This window comes from Accipiter gentilis, chromosome 1, assembly GCF_929443795.1.
Source record: "Accipiter gentilis chromosome 1, bAccGen1.1, whole genome shotgun sequence".
NCBI lineage: Eukaryota > Metazoa > Chordata > Aves > Accipitriformes > Accipitridae > Astur > Astur gentilis.
This window is the reverse complement of record NC_064880.1, coordinates 23,211,134-23,231,643: the sequence shown is the minus strand read 5'-3', so window position 1 is coordinate 23,231,643 and position 20,510 is coordinate 23,211,134. Positions and strand designations below refer to the sequence as shown.

Here is a 20,510-nt window from a genome sequence, read left to right as displayed (position 1 = left end):
GAGCGAGGCATGGCTGGAAGTGACCTGCTGGGAGAGACAGTAGTAAACTTCTCATGTAGTATACAAACTATGAAGAAAAAAACCCTAGAGCAGTCAACAGCAAAGGAAGCATTAATCACTATGATCACTGGAAACACCATGAAGCTTACCTTAAAAGTTAAGCAACCACTTGAGAAGAGCAGCAATTCTCCCTAGTGCATTGCCTGGATTATTTTACTGCTATTGATCACTAAATCATCACAGAAAGAGAAAAGCTTGGCATTCTTTGGTTGGTAGTGGCCCATCTGACATCATTAGAAGCTCATTTAAAACAGCTCTGTAATGTGTCCAGCCATCTTGGGTCCTTCCAGAAGGATGCTTAATACCTCACTGATGTCTGGAGTCTTAAATGCTCATGAAGTTAGCTTCTCCAGCCTTTTCTAAAAGGGATTTAAAATTATAATTTAAAATACTTTCTTGATGTAGTTAAATCTTTTATACAGCAACCAAAACATGTATTATACATGCAGTGGCAAAACACTAAAAAAAAACAAAACCAAAAAACAAATGAAACAAAACCCACAGTATTTTCAAAAACATGGAAGAGGGAGGCAGTCTTCAAGTTTTGCAACAGAGCAAAATCTGGTATACAGATTAATGAGTAGCTAAGACCCCTAACTCAGAAGTAGCTGGTGATACCAAGTTATACAAACACAGAGTGTGTTTACATCTTTTCTACAATATTATTTGCTTTCATATCATTTACCTCCATATTTGCATTCATCCATTAATTACTTTATTGAAGCATAATAAACCCAAAGGGGTAATGCAATGTTATACTCAAACACTGCCCACAGATTCAAATACCAACCTATAACTGGAAATGTACAAAGTTCCTGAAGAACAAGTGGAATATGAACATCCACTAAAAATACAGATAGGCATGACAACCAACCACTAAAAAAAACCCAAAAAAACACCACAAAAAAAAAACCAACACCCCCCCCCCCCCCCAAAACAGATTCATGTACTGTTTTATTAATTCAACAGCATAGTCAACATTTTATATACATAGTCAGGAAGATTAAATAACAATTTCCACTGTCCAAACTGCAAGTAACTGGTATTTTTCCATAGGGACACTCATTGGTCCTATCCTGAAAGATGCCATTCATACACAACTGCCAATATTCAACACTCACGAAGATAACTTTCATTTCTGATACTAAGAGTTTTGCCAAAGGCTCCTGAAATAGTCTTTTCTACCTAAATACTGTATGGATCAAATCCTACTTCAATGCAACAGGCCTCAGTAAGAATAAGCGAAGCCTCAGGCCTGCAACACCTCTGTGCAAGCAATTCTGCTGGCACGAGGGAGTGCTCTGTATTGCAGTTTGCCACAGAAGCACAAGATAGTCTGCACCTCTCTTCCTCCTCAGAGAATAACACAAACAGCAGCTTTTTGCAGAAACCACCAGCTCAGGCTGAAGGTAAGCACACCAGTTTTCCAGTCAACCCACTGCCCTATGGATGCGACATTTGCTCTTTTGCATTCTCTGGTCATTCTGACACTTCTTTTGATCTCCATCTTCCAAGAAAAGGGCCCTTGGCCTTGGTCCACACAGAAACTTATTTTAATTAAGAACTAATGCAAATCACTATATAAACAACCTAGTACCAGCTTTAGTTTTAGCTAACTCCTGATGACTCTCAGTTTAAAATCTAGACTTGTCTATACACAATTTCTTTTTAAAAAATCCTTTTGAATAAACCATCGTAACTTGTATTTACAGTAGGCCAAAAAGAGTAGGAGATAACTAAAAAAAAGTACTTGCAATATAGGCAAGTTATTTGGCAGTGTAAACGATACTTTGCCTTCTTATACATACATCTCTGCTGCAATGCTGAATTAAAATTGTCTTTTTTTCCTTTTGAAAAGAAGTTGTATTTCGCAATAATTACCAAGTTTAGCTCTTGGGTTCACTAAAAGAAAGGACATTACCACTTCCCACTGCTAAAATTGTGTAATAAAGCAAAATTTAGCCTAGAAACTCAATGTAACATGTTCTGTGAATTTCTATTAGCATGCGAAGTATATGTGATACATACATAGGTAGCTGGATAGGAAAACAATAAACTGAACAAGTGTAACTGTGTTCTTTAGAACATACACATATCCAGGCATGTAAACAGTTCAGTGTTTTCCTTGAATGATATTTGGAGAACTGTGCAATATGTGCTCCTGGCTGCAATACACCACAAGTTAAGAGACATTCTGCAATCCCTGAGTAGGTGTACAGATAGGTAAACAAAGTAAATGGCATTTCAAATGAAAAAAAGTTCTGGATTATACCACATCTACACCACATAAATGGTGCATCTCAGCAGGGTCATGACTTTTGCCTCACAACTGTTCAAACAAGGCAGAAAATGTTGCAACCTTTTTATGTTACAAAGCCAATCTCTCCTCTCCTCGCCCAGTGAATGGAACACTGTGCCCACACTGTTCCTTTCAAATCCTCAAATTTCTAAAACCAATGCCAAATGCACTTGCAGTAGGATGTAGCTCAGTTTATTCAAGCTGAGAGCTGAGGATCTTTGGAGAAGTTAAAAGCTGGTCTGAAGGAAATACACAGTTCCCTCTTCGCAGAGAAGGGATATGTGGAAGCCAGACACCAGCTGTACGTCAATTTTCTTAAGAAAGCTAAGCAAAATGTATGGTCCTCTCCTATTTGGAAGGCAAGGTACTGCTGTAGGATCCGACTGTACTCTTAAGCTTCAGGGGTTTTACTTCGCAGAATGTAAGCCTGATTCTTCGAAAAGCAACAAAATTGTTCTCTTCTCCAGACATCATAGGCACTGCCACAGGTGGACACCAACGAGGCGCAGCTTCCCAACACCTCACTTCTCTGCACTGCTCTGCAGACACCCTGCTTACCGTGCTCTCTGTTTCTCTTTCAGTCTCATCTCTTATTGGTAAATGAGATCATCCATCCAGCATCAGCTCACTTCTAAATGTGAGTCTGGGCATTAGCCCTCAGAAAGGTGAGCTCTTGGGGCAAAGGGACAGTCCTCTTAATGACTCTCCAACAGCCCCAAGATTTCATCACAAGTGCTTGTGTGGCAGCATTTCACAGCACATGGGACACTGTTACAGTGAAAGATACTTCGTCTTTACATTGATCAAAGCAAATGAGGATACTAACCCCATTTCATTAAATTAACCTTTTTTCCCATCACTTAAGCTTTACCTGCTACCCACACCCACGCCCTCCCAGCAAGGCTACAGAGCCTAGGCAAAGCATGCTGCTTAACACAGTCACATTTCACTCTCCCAAGCCAAAAAAATTTACTTATCCTCCCCCTCTACTGCTGCAACACAGCTTCTTCTGCAGAAAGACACCACAGTCCTTGGACTGGTCTAGGTAATCTATGCTCAGGATGAGAATATAACATAATTTAAGTAATTATAATGGTCAAAAGAAAAGCAAGTCTTCAAAGTCAGGAGCTATTGCTGGAGGGAACACTCCTCCATGGTGACCAAGGGTACTGGGAGAATTCTGAAGTCTATGAACAGGGTCTGATTTGACCTCAATTAGATTTGGATCAGTCCATTGAAATGAATTACTTCTAAGCACTATTCCTGTCCATCAGACTTGACTATTTCACCACTATGTATGAAAGTGCCTCCCTCTCACCCATAAAGATGTAGCAAAAAAAAAAGTACTGAATATGAATGGAATCGTTAATATGCATCTAGCACACAGACCCCGCAGCTGCACTGCCAAGTAAATAAATAAACAAATGCACTTGCTGTAAGTCATCTCTAGCTTTTTTTCTCAGCTCTAATAGCAACTCACTCTCTTGTGTTTCTAATAAGAGCAACTGTTATCTGGAAACAATCCTCTAAAATTCATTCTTCAGCAGTAATATTCAGGTTTAAACTAATACAGTTTTGCCAAACGAACCCCACCTAGCTCAAAGTAGGATCAGCATAACAAAATTAACAACATTTTAAGTCTTTAAGAGCCTGAAAAAGAAAATTTCAAACTAAAATAACAGGGTTTAGAGATTGGGTATTTGTGTTCAGCCCAATCCTTCCTCCATAGATAGCATGTTTATACTCAAAATCTGCATTGCTTTAGGGAGCAACTGTCACTGTGAATCATAACACTCTGAGAAACAAAATTCATAAGCTATATATACTATGACTTGCATTTCCAAATCATACTCAAGTACAACCATTTTTACATAACACTAGAAGATGAGACTTCCTTCAGGATACATCCATATATATTTCCCAGAAGAAATCTGTCTTTACCCCAGCACCAAGACTCTGGTGGTACCTGCAGAGCGAGGCCGGTCCTGGCAGACCTCATGCACAGCATTCCCATGAAAGGCTGTGCAGCTTCCAGGCAGTCTCCAGGACTGGGCTCCATCTAACGCAGAACACAAAACATCTGCATAAAGTCTTTTTCATACGTTTAATGAATTCCAGTGTCTATTTTTTACTTAGTGCTCACAAAATTTTTTATTACAGTATTTATATGAGGTAGCCTGGAGGTGTGTCATAGTCCAATGGAATATAATTATTTTATTAAACTATTACATTTTTTAAATTAATTTAATAAGCTCCTACACAATCTCATTTGGAAAAAGAAAAGAGATCTTACAGTAATTAATTCATAGTGCTCTCTCCCAATAGCTCTGGCTTGAAGAGATCAGCAGTCACTTTAGCTGAGCAAAATGCAACTTCTAATCAGATATTTATGAAAATTGTTATAAAATTAAATTTAAAAAAAAAAAAAACAAAACGAAAAATGACATGGCTTTTCCAAACAAAAGTACAGCTTATAAAAAATTCAATGCAAGAACCCAGAACTCATCTACATTTACAATGAGAGTTGCAAGTGTCTTAAAGAAAATCCAATGTTAAGTAAAACAGGATGCTTTTTATTCTTCTGTGCAAACAGCAACAGTATGCTGAAAGTGACAGAATCCACCAAGAATCTCTCTTCTCTCAAAAAATTATCCTTACAACAAAAACAAAATTAAAACACAACTGTGGTGTTAACTTAAAATGGTAAAACTTGCCTAAATGCTGCAGGGGTGTGGAAGGCTTAATAGGAGATGCCTAAATGGCTTTGGAGTTGCCCCAGAATGGGTGGCAAGCTTCACTCAGGAAGAAAGGGATGCAAGGAATTAAACTTAACCACTGAGCTGGCAAGAGCAGGACCAAGGCAGCCCTTGCTCATCCTCCTCTTGTTCCCTCCACAAGAGCTACCTTAAGTGCTTGTGGCAAAAAAAGACCCTCTGGCCTCCTGGCAGCTACTTTGCACCCTCTTGCAGCCCCCCTCCCCAACTCTGCCCCAAAACGTTACACCATTCAGCCACCACTCCCCTTAGACACCTACACACCTCTAGCTCTGTACGTGCCCAAGAGACCACTATACCAGAGCAATTCAGCTCAGGCAACAAACTTATTTTTGTGCTCTGCATGACTTTCCCTGCAAGGAAGCTCAGCGCTGGATCTACAAATGGGATGTCCATGGCTGTGCTCCAAGCTCTTGCTCCAGTCCTGGTCACTGCCCGTCACCTTGTCCCTGCCCTGCTTGTGAACTCTTGGCTGACTCCTGACTCCACTGCCTAAGTTCCCAGCCAGGCTCCCCAGTTTTATTTCATCCCTGCCTGCTCCCTGTTACAGCCTCCCCTCCCTGCAGCATTTGGATTACATATAATCCAATTTTCTGAATTTCACTTGAGCTTCTAGACATGGTCTCACCCTGCTGTGCCCCATGGCTTTCCTGGTTACTTCAGCACTAGCATCTGATTCCTGATCAAGGAGTTTTACTTCCTATTGCTATTTACTTCCTACCTTTGTCTTGCAAACACAGTGTAGCTAACATTCCCATGCAGTCACTACAGCACACATATTCCTCAAAATGTATTGACCTTGCAGTAGGATCCAGTGTTACAGAATTTCTTAAATTCATAGGGTCTTTTTCATCAATATTTCTGGCAGAGGTTTTTGTTGGGATGGTTGTTCTTTTGGTTTTGGTTGGGTTTGGGTTTTTTGCTTTTTTAAGCAGATATACTTTCTAGGAGATGCATCAACACAAAACACAGAGAAAGGTACACCAGCATACACAAAAGCAAGACGGATATAGCCACATTTCCAAAAGCAGCAGGCCTCTCTTAAACCACAAATTCACCCTACATTTTATTGTTGTGTTTTTCCCCAAAACTATTTGAAAGAGCTAAATAAGATAAAAACTTTTTGCAGCTTATAATCAAAACAGATTAGCAATCCATCAAAACTGTCTAATGAATTAAAAACATGCTATGCCTACCTATAATACAGTACAGGTAATTAGATCCAAATGATGCTGAGAGGATCACTCCTCAACATAGCTTGACAGACTTTGGGTCCATAAAACAATAAACCATGAGCACTATACTTTATCTGAGTCTAGACTTATTTGAAAGGTCTGTAATCAAGTAGCCAGCTTCATACTGAATAGATATCAAACAGATTCTTATTGCCCATTCAGAAGTTGTACCCAAGTTACCGAAACAAACTTTCAGTGAAGAATGATGATCTTGGAGTCCTAATTATCCACCACCCTGCTGCTTCTGTAGTCATTTACACCCATGCAAATCAATACATGACAACTTTCCAGTAATCAAACTAATTTCCACTTTGTATGAATCTCTGAACAAGGTACTGGGCAGCAAAGACATGTTCCTTTTGCCCCTTGAAGAAGTACCAAAGCAGCATGACATAGGTCAACCAGGAGGGATGAGATCTAGCAGGATGGAAAGAAAACCTCTGGGGAATAATCAGTATGAACACAACGTTTTTTGTAACTATTTTTGCTAGGATTATCCAAGACATGGTGTGAGCATTAGTACTCCCCTGAGCATGCAACTCAGGAGAAGAATCAAACCTTCACAGTATACATTTACAGCTAGAATATTTTTAAACTCCTCTCAGTACAGTAGCAAAGTAGTAATACTTTGGTGTGCCTTACCTTTTAGATTTTGATGCACCTTTAAATAGGCATGTCACAATAACATTACCTGAGGCATGCTGCCCAAAATAATCCCAAGACTAATTTTGTTGATGTAAGTGGCTCTGAAACAGGATTATTTTATCTCAGTTTTATTCCAGTTAATCATTTAAATTAGGGCCTGTACACAGTCCTAATGGTCAGAGTCTTCCAACTTAAACACGTTAACAATGAACCACAACTAAATGAAGTCATTACAATGACCTCAGTAATTTAAACATGTTTCAGGAAGGGGCTCAATAATCACTAAAACTGCAAATTTCTGACATAAAAAGATTCCCCCAGAAGACAGTATTCTACATAAGTAGGCTTCAAACCCAAAAATGTTTATGATAAAGAAAGATTTAAGAACAAGGCTTTGACTGTAAATACACTTCTACACCAATACACAGAAAGATATCAGTCTTCAGAACTTGTTAGTATTTGGTAAAGGCATTTAGCCTTTTGCAGAACTTAACCTTTTAATCAAGTCTGAGTCGTTCCTAAACTGTCATTCATGTCAAAACCTCTAAGTCATACTGGCTAAAAGAAAAAAAATAAGCTAGACTACATGTGTAATAAAAAGTTATATTAATCATTCTTCCCCATTTCTTAGAAAACTCGCCAAGGTATTACCAAAAATTACACCTACCAGGTGGATCCTGGAAAGAAAAAAAATATGCTGATTAGGTTTATGAACATGATCAGCCAAATGCTTTACCACAGAGGATGCATTATGGGTTCTACAGTAACTGCGTGCATTTTCACATCTACTGTGGGGAAGGCTAGAAAAAAAAATATACCATTAACTCAAATAAAACATTTTTGTTACAGATGGAGTTGATCTCAGTGGAACTACAAAATGAATACAATGTTATCATAAAAAACAGGATTAACATCTCTGCACAGATACGAAAACTTAGTTTTATTAACAGCTGCTTAACATATTTGGAAAACAGTAGAAAGCATTCCTCCACCGCTGCTGTACCCACCAGCACCACTACTCCAGTAGAACATTATTTTTAATCATTATTTATGTACTTCTGCACAATAGTCTTTGTGCACATAACATGTTTTAAAAACAAATCAACCATTATCACCAACTTCATCTTTTATTCCTGAGCTTAACAGCTCCTACCTCTTACCTAGAAAACCTATGAAACGACTTCCTGAAAAGACCTGCCAGAACTTGTTTTTGCAGATTGCTAGACTTGCTGATATCCTACAGAAAGGGTTTTGTCCCACCAGTTTGAAAAAGGTCACCTCTAGGTGATTTCAGTCAAAGACAATCAAATAATCTTGACTATTATGATTCTGTATGGAAAGATACCACAAACACAATGCTATTATCTGTCTCTACCCACATGTTTAAGGAGATCACTAGTTATATGTTAACACTATGCGCTATATGGAACTGATTGACAAGAAAACTACTCCAGAGTTAGCGGTCAGCATAACAGACAAATCTGCTATAAACTTTAATAGAAGCAGTTTGTCCTGGATGTAGGCTGTTTGGGTTTGGTTTCTTTGGAAGTACTAACTAAAGTTTACACAAGTCAGTTTAAAGGCTCCCATTGATTTTTAAGAGACTTTTAGCCAGGCCCCAAGTTCTCCTTGAGGAGAAGTTAAGTTAAATAGCTTTTTACTTGAGTGCAGAGATGGCTGGAAATCAGAATTACTGTATTTTGTGGCAAATCCAACCATCAGAAACAGAAAGTCTAAATTAAACATGAAAAATTCCGAGAAATTCAATGGAAAGAAACCTTACACCTATTATTCATAGATTGACTTGGACACAAGGTACATATTAAAATGCTCAGCAGCACGTGTAATTGACTCTGGGCCTGCACAAGAGAAAAATCTCTGTAAGAAACTTTTCTGGCAAAACTTAGATCCCTGAAAGGCATAAGAAGCTAGGTAAGCCTTCAGGACAGCTTCATAGGACCCATATGCCTAAATCCTGCACCTGAAACCCATTTTATACACTTAAGTCTTCAGCGAATTGTGGTCCGCATTGCTAAGGATAATTACTATTGATAGCCTGACACAAAAAAATTCCAGAAGACTTAAATCCTTCTCACTACAATGTTACCATCTTAGGCACAGCCATACTGGACCTACCAATGTTGCTTTGTTTTCAGGGAAGAGATGGGGGTTAAACCCCAGTCTGAAATGCCTACATGAGAAAGGATCTTACAGATAAATGCAACAGTTCCATAGACAAACTGTCCATCTTCAGTGATACTTACTACAGGATATAATTCATGTGACAAAAGCAGGTCTATAATCAGTACAGGTTCTCTTCAAACCTGTCTTAATTAGATGCTTAGGAAAAAAACAGTAGTGTATGGAATACAGGTGCAGTGTTATGAAAATATTATAAAGACTACAAACAGCTATGCCACAGCAATCCAAAAAATATCTCCAAAATGTTTCTCTTCTGTAGAGCTGGCCAAAAAAAAAAAATAAATCTAAATAAATAATTAACAGATAAGATTCTTTTCATTTCTAAGATTTTTTTTTATACTAGCAATAATGGAAAACTGTCTTCTGTGTTGTTAAACAGTGCATTTAAGTTTTTCTTAAGAAGCAGATACTGGGTTAGATAAAGGTCAATCTAGGCTGGTATCCCAGCTACAGGAGTACATGCATGGGGAGATACATAAGAAGCAAGAAAGTACAAAGTGATCAGTCCTCCACTGTAGCTTCCCAGTGTTCAACTGCTTGTAGTTTAGGGACTTTCTAAGCCAGATGCTTTTGGTGCATTGTGAAGCTCTCCTCCATCCATTTGTCATTTTGAACCTGCTTGAACCCATTTGCATTTCTGACTGCCACAGCTTTCTGTAGCTGTTAAGTGCATGATTTAATCACATGCTGCATCAGAAAATACTTCCATTTATTTTAAACCTGCTGCTATATAGCTATCACTGGGTTTCCCCTATTTCACATTCTGTGAAACAGAGTGAATATCAGTTCCCTGTTTCTCTCTCCACAATGTTTGGGAATTTACATACATTAAAATATCACTTACCAGTTACCTTTTGCCAGACAAATCTGATGAATTTCTCACTTTGTGGCAGTCTCTCCATGGGTAGGCATGTCATTCTTGCCCTTCTCTGTACCTTTTTAGGCTCTACTGTATTCTTTAATGTATTCTCTACCTAAATATTTTCCTCTTTTTCTAGGGTACTTACAAATATGTCAAAGAATGCTGTTGTGGTAAAATCACCATTGGGCTAGCAACTAATTCATCAGCTTTACTGAATCTTACATGGTCATAGTTTTAGATTATTAAGTAGCAAGTATCTAAAGGTAAGCTTACACAGCAAAAAGCTAAGTAAGAGTTACTGGAGAATCATTACAGTCCAGAAAAACTCTACTGTCTTCTGAAAAAAAGTCTTAGTCATGTTGCATAGACAGATGAAGCATGTATTTAAAACAAATTCTGTCACCACCCTTCAGAACACAAGCTGAAAGAAACTAAGCCTAATTCTTTTTTATTCTAGGTTTGGATTTTTTCAAAGCTAAAAATGTCACTAAGATAAATACAACTTCTTGAAACAAGACAGCTGGCTATCTTGATACGCTTGCACTGATGAATTCAATTGCAAAAAACCTAATCCTTGCAGTTCATAGACTAGTAGTATATGATGGGCAAGGACAACTCAACTGGCTTTTAAAGAAAAAAATCTGTGCATGAAACAGAAGCAAATAGTCTTTGGAAGAACTTCATTGAGAGGTCTCATAGCTCTACTGTGACTGAAGTTAAAGTCTGACTCTGCAGTTCCTACTTCAAGTTCATGTCATGGGCACAGTCTGCTGTTACTAACATAATAGAGAGCTGCATTATCCGCTACAGTATCTTGACACAAAGAACCAGGAAGAAAAAAACCCACATGGTCCCAAAAGTTTGTATTGCATGCAAACAAAGCAGAAAGAGAAGCCTGATAAGAACTGACAGGGAAATATTTTGGTTAAAAGTTACAAAACAATTCAGTAGGCATTACACAACAAATTACACAGCCTTCCTACCCATTTATTAAAATGCTTGTACGTGGCAATGTCAGAAGGAACATGCCAGAAGGAAAACAACATCAGTCAACTCTGTTTAGAACCTCACACAAGAAGGCTTGCAAAGCATTACATGTAAAGAAGAAATCCAGTTCTTCAAGCAGTGTCTTCTGTTCTCCTGACCTAAAAGTGATTGCAGTTAACATTTTATTTGCAAGCATTTGGCCCTGGATTATTCAAAAGAAAAAGAAATTGCAACACTTGGCAAATAATAGCCAACGCATAGTCCATCTTTGGGCTTCTTTGAAAACGGGTCAAGTTCTATGCTCTCTTGCCCTTTCTCTAAGTTTGTCTCCTAACCGTTATACTCTGCTGACTTCAGACTCCTCATCGCAAAAACCCTTTCTTGCTCCAGTTCTGTGGTAAGACCATTTACCTCTTCCTTGCATTAAAAAAAAAACAAAACCAAAAACCAACCCAAACCCCAACAACTAATGCACATGTATTAGAGAAATTTTCTAAAGCACAGCACAAGAGCAGCTACAACTACTTCTCATTAATGCTATTTCAAATTCACCTCAATCTACAAAGCTGTGAACATTAGCAAAGCAAAATGGGAATAAAAATATTCCAGCTACCTTTTGTTCTTTTTATATAAATGAGTTCTCTTGTTTTTGAAGTCAAATATAGCACACATGAATGCACTGAAGATTATCTAGAAGGGTTCATATTTTACTTGCAGTGTATGCCAAATGGAATTTGCTGCAGGAAAGGTTTTTAAAGCAAGTCCCTGTTCAGTCCTTTATACTTCACAGCTAGAATGCAGATGCCAAAACACTCCAATGTAAGCAAGTCTGGCTTCCACTGGAATTGCGCTCTCAGATGCTAACCTTGAAACTTGCAGAGCTCTAAAAGATAGCTGGGGAAAAAATGCTTTTGAAAGTATACTTTGATCATCTAAATCTACAGAATTTTAACTTTTTGCTTAATGCAGCGAGACCACTCATGCTTAAAGTACACCTTTAAATAATTGGGAGAGAAATGGGAAAACAGGGCAAAAGTGTTCAACTCCTGCAGAATAGGAGCTTCCCTTACTGTACAACTTCCTTTGCTTTCTTAAACCTCCTTTTTCACCTGATAAGATCAGCTTAAAGAAAGCAATGGAAATGAAGATATAGACTTTTTAGAGTAAAATAAATATAGTAAAACTTTGTAAAATTAATTCCCCTGCAAAACATACAATGCTTAAACAGAACTCCTGCATGTTAAAGTCCTGAAAAAACAGAAAAGGTAAAATAAGTTGGGGTTTTTTTAATCTTAATTCCTTCTAAAATTTGCATTCAACACCTGATGAACATTTCCTAGGACATCAGAAATTCCTGAAAGATGCAGACAAATAAATTACTTAATTCCCATCCCAAGTGAAAAGTATTTCCCATTCACTAGTATAATGCCAAAGGAAAGCTGTGATGCAAAACACTTTTGTATACCACTGAGACAACCTTGTGGGAAAATGAACGTCACTCTCTGTATGGGGTCCCAACAGCATGCCTTAGGACATGCATAGCCTGCAAATTCTCAAGTTCAGATACCTGCTATCAGACACAACTATGTTACCTAATTTAATTCATCATCTTAACAACTAAATTTAAGATGAATGATGGTATTTTTCATTCTATTTCTATCATAAGACCATTCCAGACCCTTACAGTGATTGGAATAACTTTCTTGTTTCCACATTGGGTCTATGCATAGGCATCCTTTGTTCTAAAGGCAATGCTGTCCTAGAAATTTTCCATCATACAGTATTCAATCCATTGACCTTATCAGTCCATCCTCATTATCTTTCTTTGCACCTGCTCCAGTTTGAAGACACCATTCCTAAGCACAGGAAACCGAGTTTACCCAGTATTCCAGATGAGGCCTTACCAGTTCCTTATGTAACAACATTAATACTTTCTTATCTCTGTCAGAAACCTCTCTGCTAATAAACACCATCCCAGGATGTATCTCGAGAAATTTCCTCCAGCTGGAAGACAGATCATTATCAATCTCAGTAGTATGGCTAAATATCAACCTGTAGTGAAAATGCTACGCAGTCATTAAAACCTACCTACCATTTGTGACATTGAAATGTATCTACCACAGAACCAGTACAGTCTGTAAAAACAGTGATATGTTCTTTAATTTAAATCCAAGATTGTGTATTTTCAATTTTTGAAACTGTCACACAATTCCAAGAGAAAATACCATTTCCATACCAGAACACTTACAGAACTTTGGTCCTGATTTTGTAAAGCATTTATGTAACTTCAGATTGGAAGCATTCCCATCACATTCAGTGGCTGTCTTCAGAAGACTAAAACCACACTTGAATGCTTTGTCGGACTTAATGGGTTAGTATTTCAAGGTGGAACTTCCAAAGGATCCTCGAGACTCTCTTGCACTTAACTACCTCCGTCTCCTACGAATGTTAAAGCTCTAAAATGCAAAAAGCAAATATTTGGTTTATCCATTCCTCCTTTGAATGGATATACCAAGCTCTAAGAGCTAAGCATATGTTCTTTGCTTCTTGCCTTGAGCTAGAGCTCTGCCCAGTGCCTTCACACATTTCCAGAAGCAAAGTCTCATTTTCCAGTGTTCTCCGGATGCCTTCCAAGTGCAAATCACTACAAGAGGATCACGTGTGACCATATGCTAAATTAAGTTTGCCCAGGAGACTTCATTCATCGCCTCCCCAGAAACTAGCGATTAGCCTATATACTTGCAAGGAGATACCATTTAATTCGAAACCACATAGTTTATTCTTAAAAATTAAACTGGGGAAAAAAACCCACAAACAGATAAACATAATCATAAGGCCATTTCCCCTACCAGATTATAATAAAGGCGGAGGCTTCTAAGATCACGCCCGACCTGTTAATTTCACATAAAGGGTGTTAAACACACGGCGCTGCTCCGTAGCAATCTGTGCTACATTCAGCCTCCAAACGCGCCTTCTGTTCACTTGTGACACCGCGTATTTTGCTACTCGAGAGCAAAGAAAACCATCGCGGTAGAAGCCACTTACTCTGCCTCCAGGTGCTTCATAAATATTACAGGAGAACAGATACGAGCTGCTACACAAAAACTTTACAACTCCCCGGGAAGCTGCCCCGCCGCGAAATCCACGGGGCACGCACGAGCGCGGGCGGGACCCCGCCCGCCCCTCACGGCGCCCCACCACAGACCACCCCCCTCCGCAGCCCGCTCCCCCGGGACGGGCCGGACGGGCGCCCCCGAGGACACCCCCCTCCAGCAAGCCGCTCGGTCCGGGGACGCACCTTCCCCCGGGGGGGGGGGCGCTCCGGCGAGGCAGCGCCGCAGCCCCGCCGCCCTTCCTCGGTTGCTGGCGGGGAGCGGAGCGGCAGCCTCAGCCGCGCGGAGGGTGCGCGCAGCCCCTCGCCGGCGGGCTCCCACCGCACCGCCGCCCACCCCGGCCCGTTCCCCTGCCAGCCCCCCCCCCCCCCCCCAAGCCGCCCGACGGCGGGGCGTTCCCCTGCCCGCCCCAGCGACCCACGGCGGCCGGAGGGCGGCTGCGCCCCGGGCGACCCACGGCGGCCGGACCCGCGGAAACTTCCCGCCCTTACCTTGATGATGCTGCTCCTCCGCGGGGTGGCCTTGGCCGCCTCCAGCAGGCAGGCGTCGGGGTCGGGTGCCGCCGCCGTCCCCAGGCTGCCGCCGGGGAAGCGCTCGGCGGCGCCGACGGCCGAGACGCCGCTGCGCCGCTCCCGCCTCCTGCCCGCGGCCGCCGCCGGGGCGTCCAGCGAAGCCGGCTCGGGCTCCTCCTCGGCACGGTGAGCGGCGTCGGGAGGGGCGCGGCCCGCCGCCGTGCTGCCGGCAGCCTCTGCCATCGCCCCGGCGAGCGGCGGCAACTTCTCCGGGGCGCTGAGAGGGCGTGGGGGACGCGCGCGGGCGGGCGGACGAACGGACGGCGTCCCGCGGCGCTCCCCTCACGGCACGGCGGCGGCAGCGCCAACTTTCCCCGGAGGAGCCATCCCCCGTCCTCCGCAGCTGAGGGTGCCCGCGCGGAACTCCGCAGCCCCCGCGGCGACGGAGGAACGGGGAGGGTGGCGCGGCTCCGCGCCGCGGGGACGGCGCAAAGTGGCGGGGCGGGGCGGCGGGGCCGGGCGCCCGGCGGGGCTGCCGCGGGGAGCGCCGTGCGGGCGGCGCGCGCAGGAAGTGCCGCCGCGGCACCGCTCTGTTGTGACAGGAGCCGGGCGTGTTTTGACAGGCGGCGTTGACGGACGCGGCGACGGACCACTCAGCACTGTGGCGGCCACCCGGGGGCGCCGCGGCGGCCAATAGTATTTGGTGAAGGGCGTGCCCGCGGGACGCCTGGATGGGCGTTCTGGGCGGGGCGGCGCGGCGAACGGCCGAGGGGCAGGTACGGCGGGAGGGACGGAGGGAGGGAGTGCGTGGGGAGCTGTAAAAGCTGATCGCACCCGCCGCAGCTCCCGTCCTGTCCCGTCCCCTCCGTCTGTGGGGAGCGTGCCGGGAGAGCCGCCCGAGTGCTTCCCCGCGCGTATTTTAGGAAGGTGCCGGCTGCGCCCGCGCCAGGGCAAAAGCAGCGTGTGAGGAAAGGGCGGTTAGGTTAACTCCTCCTCAAGCCCGCGTAGCTGCCGGCGTTCGTGCGGCGGCGCTCGCGTTAGGAGCGCGGCGGAGGAGAGGCGGGGACGCCGCCGGGTCGGCGGCCCGCGGTCAGCGAGGGAGCGCTGCCACCGCCGGCCGCGGGGCTGGTGTCGCGAAGGGGAGCGCCGCGCTCGGGCCCCCGCTGCTGCGGGCGGGCCAGCCGAGCGGGCGCGCGGCGTGAGGGGCGCCTCGCAAAAGACGGCGAAGACTCGCGTCGGGACCTTCCGTCGCTTGAAAATGAGCCCACGACGAGGCGAGTCGTGCGGAGCTGCGGCCTCGCCCCGCCTGCTCCCCTCAGCTCGCTCCCCTCGCGGCCGCCGGCCCGGGGCGGGGGCCCTCACCCGCCGCGCCCCTCACAGCCCCGGGCCCCGCGGGGCCGCCGGCGCTCGCCGTTGCAGAGCCGACACCGCCCCCTGGCGGTGCGGGGCGGCCGGTCCCCTTCCTGCGCCCCGCTCCCGCCGCGGCCCCGGGAGCCAGTACCGTCCCGGGTGCGGTGCCTCAGCGGGAGGCGGAGGAGAGGAGCCATCCGGGAAAGGTTATCCCCAGGCAGCCAGGCCAAGAGCCGTGGTGAGCCCTGAAGAGTTAGTGCGAGCGTGGTGGTGTCCTTCACGATTCTTCGGGTGGTACTTAGTTACAACGAGATTATCTGCATGGAGACCTCGGGAAAGATGGGGTAAGGGGGAGTGCAGCAAAGGAAAGAGGAAAGCAGGAGAGACAGTTGAGAAAGAGATATAGAAATAGAATAGAGATATAGAATATAGAGGTATAGAAAGATGGAAAATAGGAGGGGTAGGGCCGGGCAAGCGGAGAGTCACTGGAGGTGTAAGACTACTCAAAATTACAGCTATCAGCTTTAAAGGCAGTAAGAGTCAGTGGAAAATTTCATTTCTGTCTGGTTTCTAAACTAATTTCCTAATGAATGTGTTGGGCACCTGTTGGCAGTCAATGGTTAAGCAGGAAAGAGTAAGAGGTAACCTCCTTACCCCAGCCAGTCATTAGCTACTAACAAATGCCTAGCTACAGGACATAACTGCCACTTAAAGGATGTGAAATTTTTCTATACATATATGCATTATATAATATTTATAATTCCATGTAAAAAAACCCAGAACTTCTGTCAAGGTTACCAAGGCGTTTATCATGTTCAACACAAAGAAATGCTAATTGGGGCACAGATGTAAATACCACTGAACTTTTTTTCATGAGCTTCCATCTAAATTTGATGTGAAAAATATGTCATAACACATGTATATAACAGTTGTTTGGGTTTTTTTTTTTAGTGAGAAAGGCAATAAAATAAGTAACCCTAAAAGAAGATACAAAATAGTCACATTAAAGAAACATTTATCGTAAAAAATACTGGAGAGGAAAGTCTGGTAAGAGACTGGAGGACTCAGCTCCAGCCTGCATTGTACAAGAGAGAGAACATGATACCAAGTCACTGCAGCAAAGGCGGGGGGGCAAGCAAACCACCAAATAAAAGCTTATGGTTGCGTATCTACATACTGTCACACAGACAGATCTAAGACTAATTTAAAGAGAATGGAAAAGGTAACTACCATGCAGTATGTTACTAGAGGGAATTACTACTTCATGTAGAAATATGTTGCAGGTTTTTCATATATCTTGTGAAATCATATGAAGTTTAACCACTGGTTTAATTATTTGGAAACAGCAAAGTATTCTCATAGCTGGTGTCTGCTGCATCTACCAGAAACTAACTGTAGCATGTTGCACAGACAGATGCATATAACATATTAAAGAACTTTATCCTTTCTAGGATATCTTACACATTTCAAGTTAGAGAGGTATTTGTTGTCCAATGCATTTGTCTTCTGAGATCAAAAGTTTATAATAATTTAATTTTCACCTTAAATTACAGCCTTTGATATCTGAAGTCTTTAACTGAAAAGAGTTAAGTAAGAGACAAGGGGTTTTATTAAACTAAAAAAAAAAAAAACATTTACACTGCTTGATTCAATGTCTCCTAATTTTTTTGTTAATTCTTGTTTTGCCTTGCTTCCTACTTTGTTGAAAGACCCTCGCTACACTTACACATCCCGTTTTATTTTCTAGGTAGTATAAATGTTGTGTCTTCTCTAACTTAGCAAGAAGTACTTTTGTGATATGCCTTTATCTTAATGATGTCCTTGTTCCAGCTGAAGTCACTGATGAATTCTTTTCACTGTCTGATAGTCCTTTCAGGCTAATCCAGTGTTTTTAATACTTAGAATGCTTCAGTTATGGAAGATTCCTGCCAATTCTTAGCTCCGAGGCATAATCCTTAATTTTAGCAGTATTGTTTGCCCAAACAGATATGCCAATTAAGTATGAGAAAGGGTAAAATCAGGACCTCAATTAGGTCATGTTTAATCCTATTTTACAGCCACTGCTTGCTATATAGACACAGGCCCAAGCTCTTGGAGTGGAATGTATTGATTTCTCTATGGAGATCAGTAGATATAAAAAGATCATTAGCACTGCAAAAAGTTAGCAAAGCACCACCCAAAAGTTAGCAAACACCAGTATTAAGGTTAGTGGTCCCAGTGTGCAGTTTAATATCCTTTGGTGTGAATGTTGCAATCATGTATAAAATGCTATAGGACTGTGGCTTCTCTCACTGCATGGGATAATCCCTGTGAATGAGACTGCTTTCCTCACCTTGAGCCCTATCCCAATTCTTCTCATCTTCCTCCAGACAGGACATTTTACTGTCACCCACCTCCTTGTCCTCTGAGCTGCAGCAAGGTGTTCTGGCACTCAGCGTCTCTTCTCCTCCCTCCTTCCTGGATCCTCCCAGTTACCGCTACCATCTTTTGCTCACCAGCTGCTGTGGACCACTCAGCACAAGAGACCTGAGAGGACTACTGGACACCCTTGCCAGAATGGTTGCGGCATTTTTTGCCACTGTTGGGGGTACGTCTTTCACTGCTCCTGCTGTGGACTTACTTTACCCGTTTGCTCCCTCTCCTGCAGGCTCAGCTCCTACCACTGTGTGTTCAACCAACATAGTTTCCTTCACCCCCAACCTGGGCGTAGCGATGGGTCACTGCAAGCAGGAAAGAACATCGTTGCTCATGGCTCTGCTTATTGACTTTGACCGTGATACAGCACAACTGCTCCACAGCTGCAGAGCTCAGGTTAGGTAGTGCCTGGCATGAAGAGGGGAGTAAAATCTGACATACAGAGATTCTGTAAACAAATTTTTCAGAGGCATAGCAGGTAGCAACATTTGAACCAAATTTTGTAGACAGGAAAGAGCACATCCCTGATAAGGAAGCTATTCTTCTACCAAATCTAGCATCAGTTGTAAAAGAAGGTGATACAAGAGTTTTTCTAAGGGAGGATGGTAAAATGTCACATGATGGTTTGTTTTTGTAAACAAATTTTAAAAACTTTTTTTCATATTCTTATTTTCAAGGGTAGATGTTTGACAAGAATCCATTTCCCTTACAAAAAATATGAGTCATCCACCCACCTTCAAATTTTTGGCCAAAGGGATTGACGTTTGGGAAGTTAACAACTAATTGAAAATAAGGTTTTTAATAGACAGCATCAGATAATCCCAGAAGTGGTGCTACAACCTAGGCAAAACATAGATAGAGTTTATTCACTTGTGGAACTAGTGAAGCTTTCTTAAGTTCTCCATGTTTAGCTGCAAGTTCCTTAAGTTTAGGGGAGGGAAGAGAAGGTATGTTGTACACATTGTAACAGGAATTGTCTTGGGGATTTGGAGGAGTCTTAAAGATGAATTCTTATTCAAGTCTAATGATACTTAATAATAATGGCTTTTGTTTAAGGTAGGTGGTAATTCCACTTAATGAGAACATTTACCAATGACTAGCTTTTTCACAGAGCTCTTTTTAACTTCTCTCATCATTGCTTTTAGTATTTCTTTGGCTGTAACACATGAATAGAAATCTTAATTGTAGTTGTTGCTACCTTTCAGGCTATGTGAACTTACTTGTTAACTGCTATGAACAGTATGATCCAATAGGTGTATGCCATTTCCCCCTTTCTTTGGTAATTACCTATCAACAGGTACAATTTCATGCCAGCATACTACGTCACAGCCTTTCACAGTCTTGCTAGCTCAATGGAGATATTCAGTTTTAGAAATATATGTGGCACCATGGTTCCCATGCACTTACATGCAATTTTTGGGGAACATTTGGATTATCATGAACTATGCAGCTGCTGGGAAAGCAGCATTAGTGTTAAATGATACTTACTAGCCAGGAATTCTTCTTACTGAGGATAGAAAGCATTCTGGTAATATCCCAATTAAAGAGCTACTGTTATGGTCTCTAATCTTGCCAGCTCAAAAGAAAATTGCTAGCAACATCAGCAGTAGCCATATTCATATCTACTTTGCAGTTAAAGACTTTGGAGGAAATTTGGTCAGTATACCAAGCATGGAATTTAGGCTATTCTTCTGGCAGTTAATCAGACACACAACCTTCCTCTAAACATGCACACTCTAAAAGATTTTGCATTGCTCAACTAGGTTTTGTCATGACCAAGTTAAATTATGTGCAGCCTGGACCACTGAGGGGATATGCACTAGCCTGACCATCAGGAGAAAAGATTACTCATTTGAATTCATTCTGGGGGCTCCTGACAATGATGTGAGGAAAAGTATCAAATAATCTAATCGGAGTGGATTTGTACAGGGAGAGCACTGGTGCTGAGAGCCTGACATCCATACCATAGGCATTTTGGGTGGGGCTTACTTGAGAAAAGCCCTAGTCAGTCCCATGGATAGAATAGCTGCACACACGAGTACAGTAGCGGCATTCC

At 42.6% G+C, this 20,510-nt stretch overlaps 1 protein-coding gene across 1 annotated transcript in view; it reads right to left on the bottom strand.

The window, feature by feature from the left end:
• PLCL1 (phospholipase C like 1 (inactive)) overlaps positions 1-15,197 on the bottom strand; it is a 213,417-nt gene extending 198,220 nt beyond the window's left edge. The window contains exon 1 of the mRNA XM_049813817.1: positions 14,669-15,197. Coding sequence (XP_049669774.1) covers positions 14,669-14,932 — 264 coding nt within the window. The 5' untranslated portion in view covers positions 14,933-15,197. The remainder of the gene's footprint in view (positions 1-14,668) is intronic.
• Between the last annotated feature and the right edge of the window lie 5,313 nt (positions 15,198-20,510).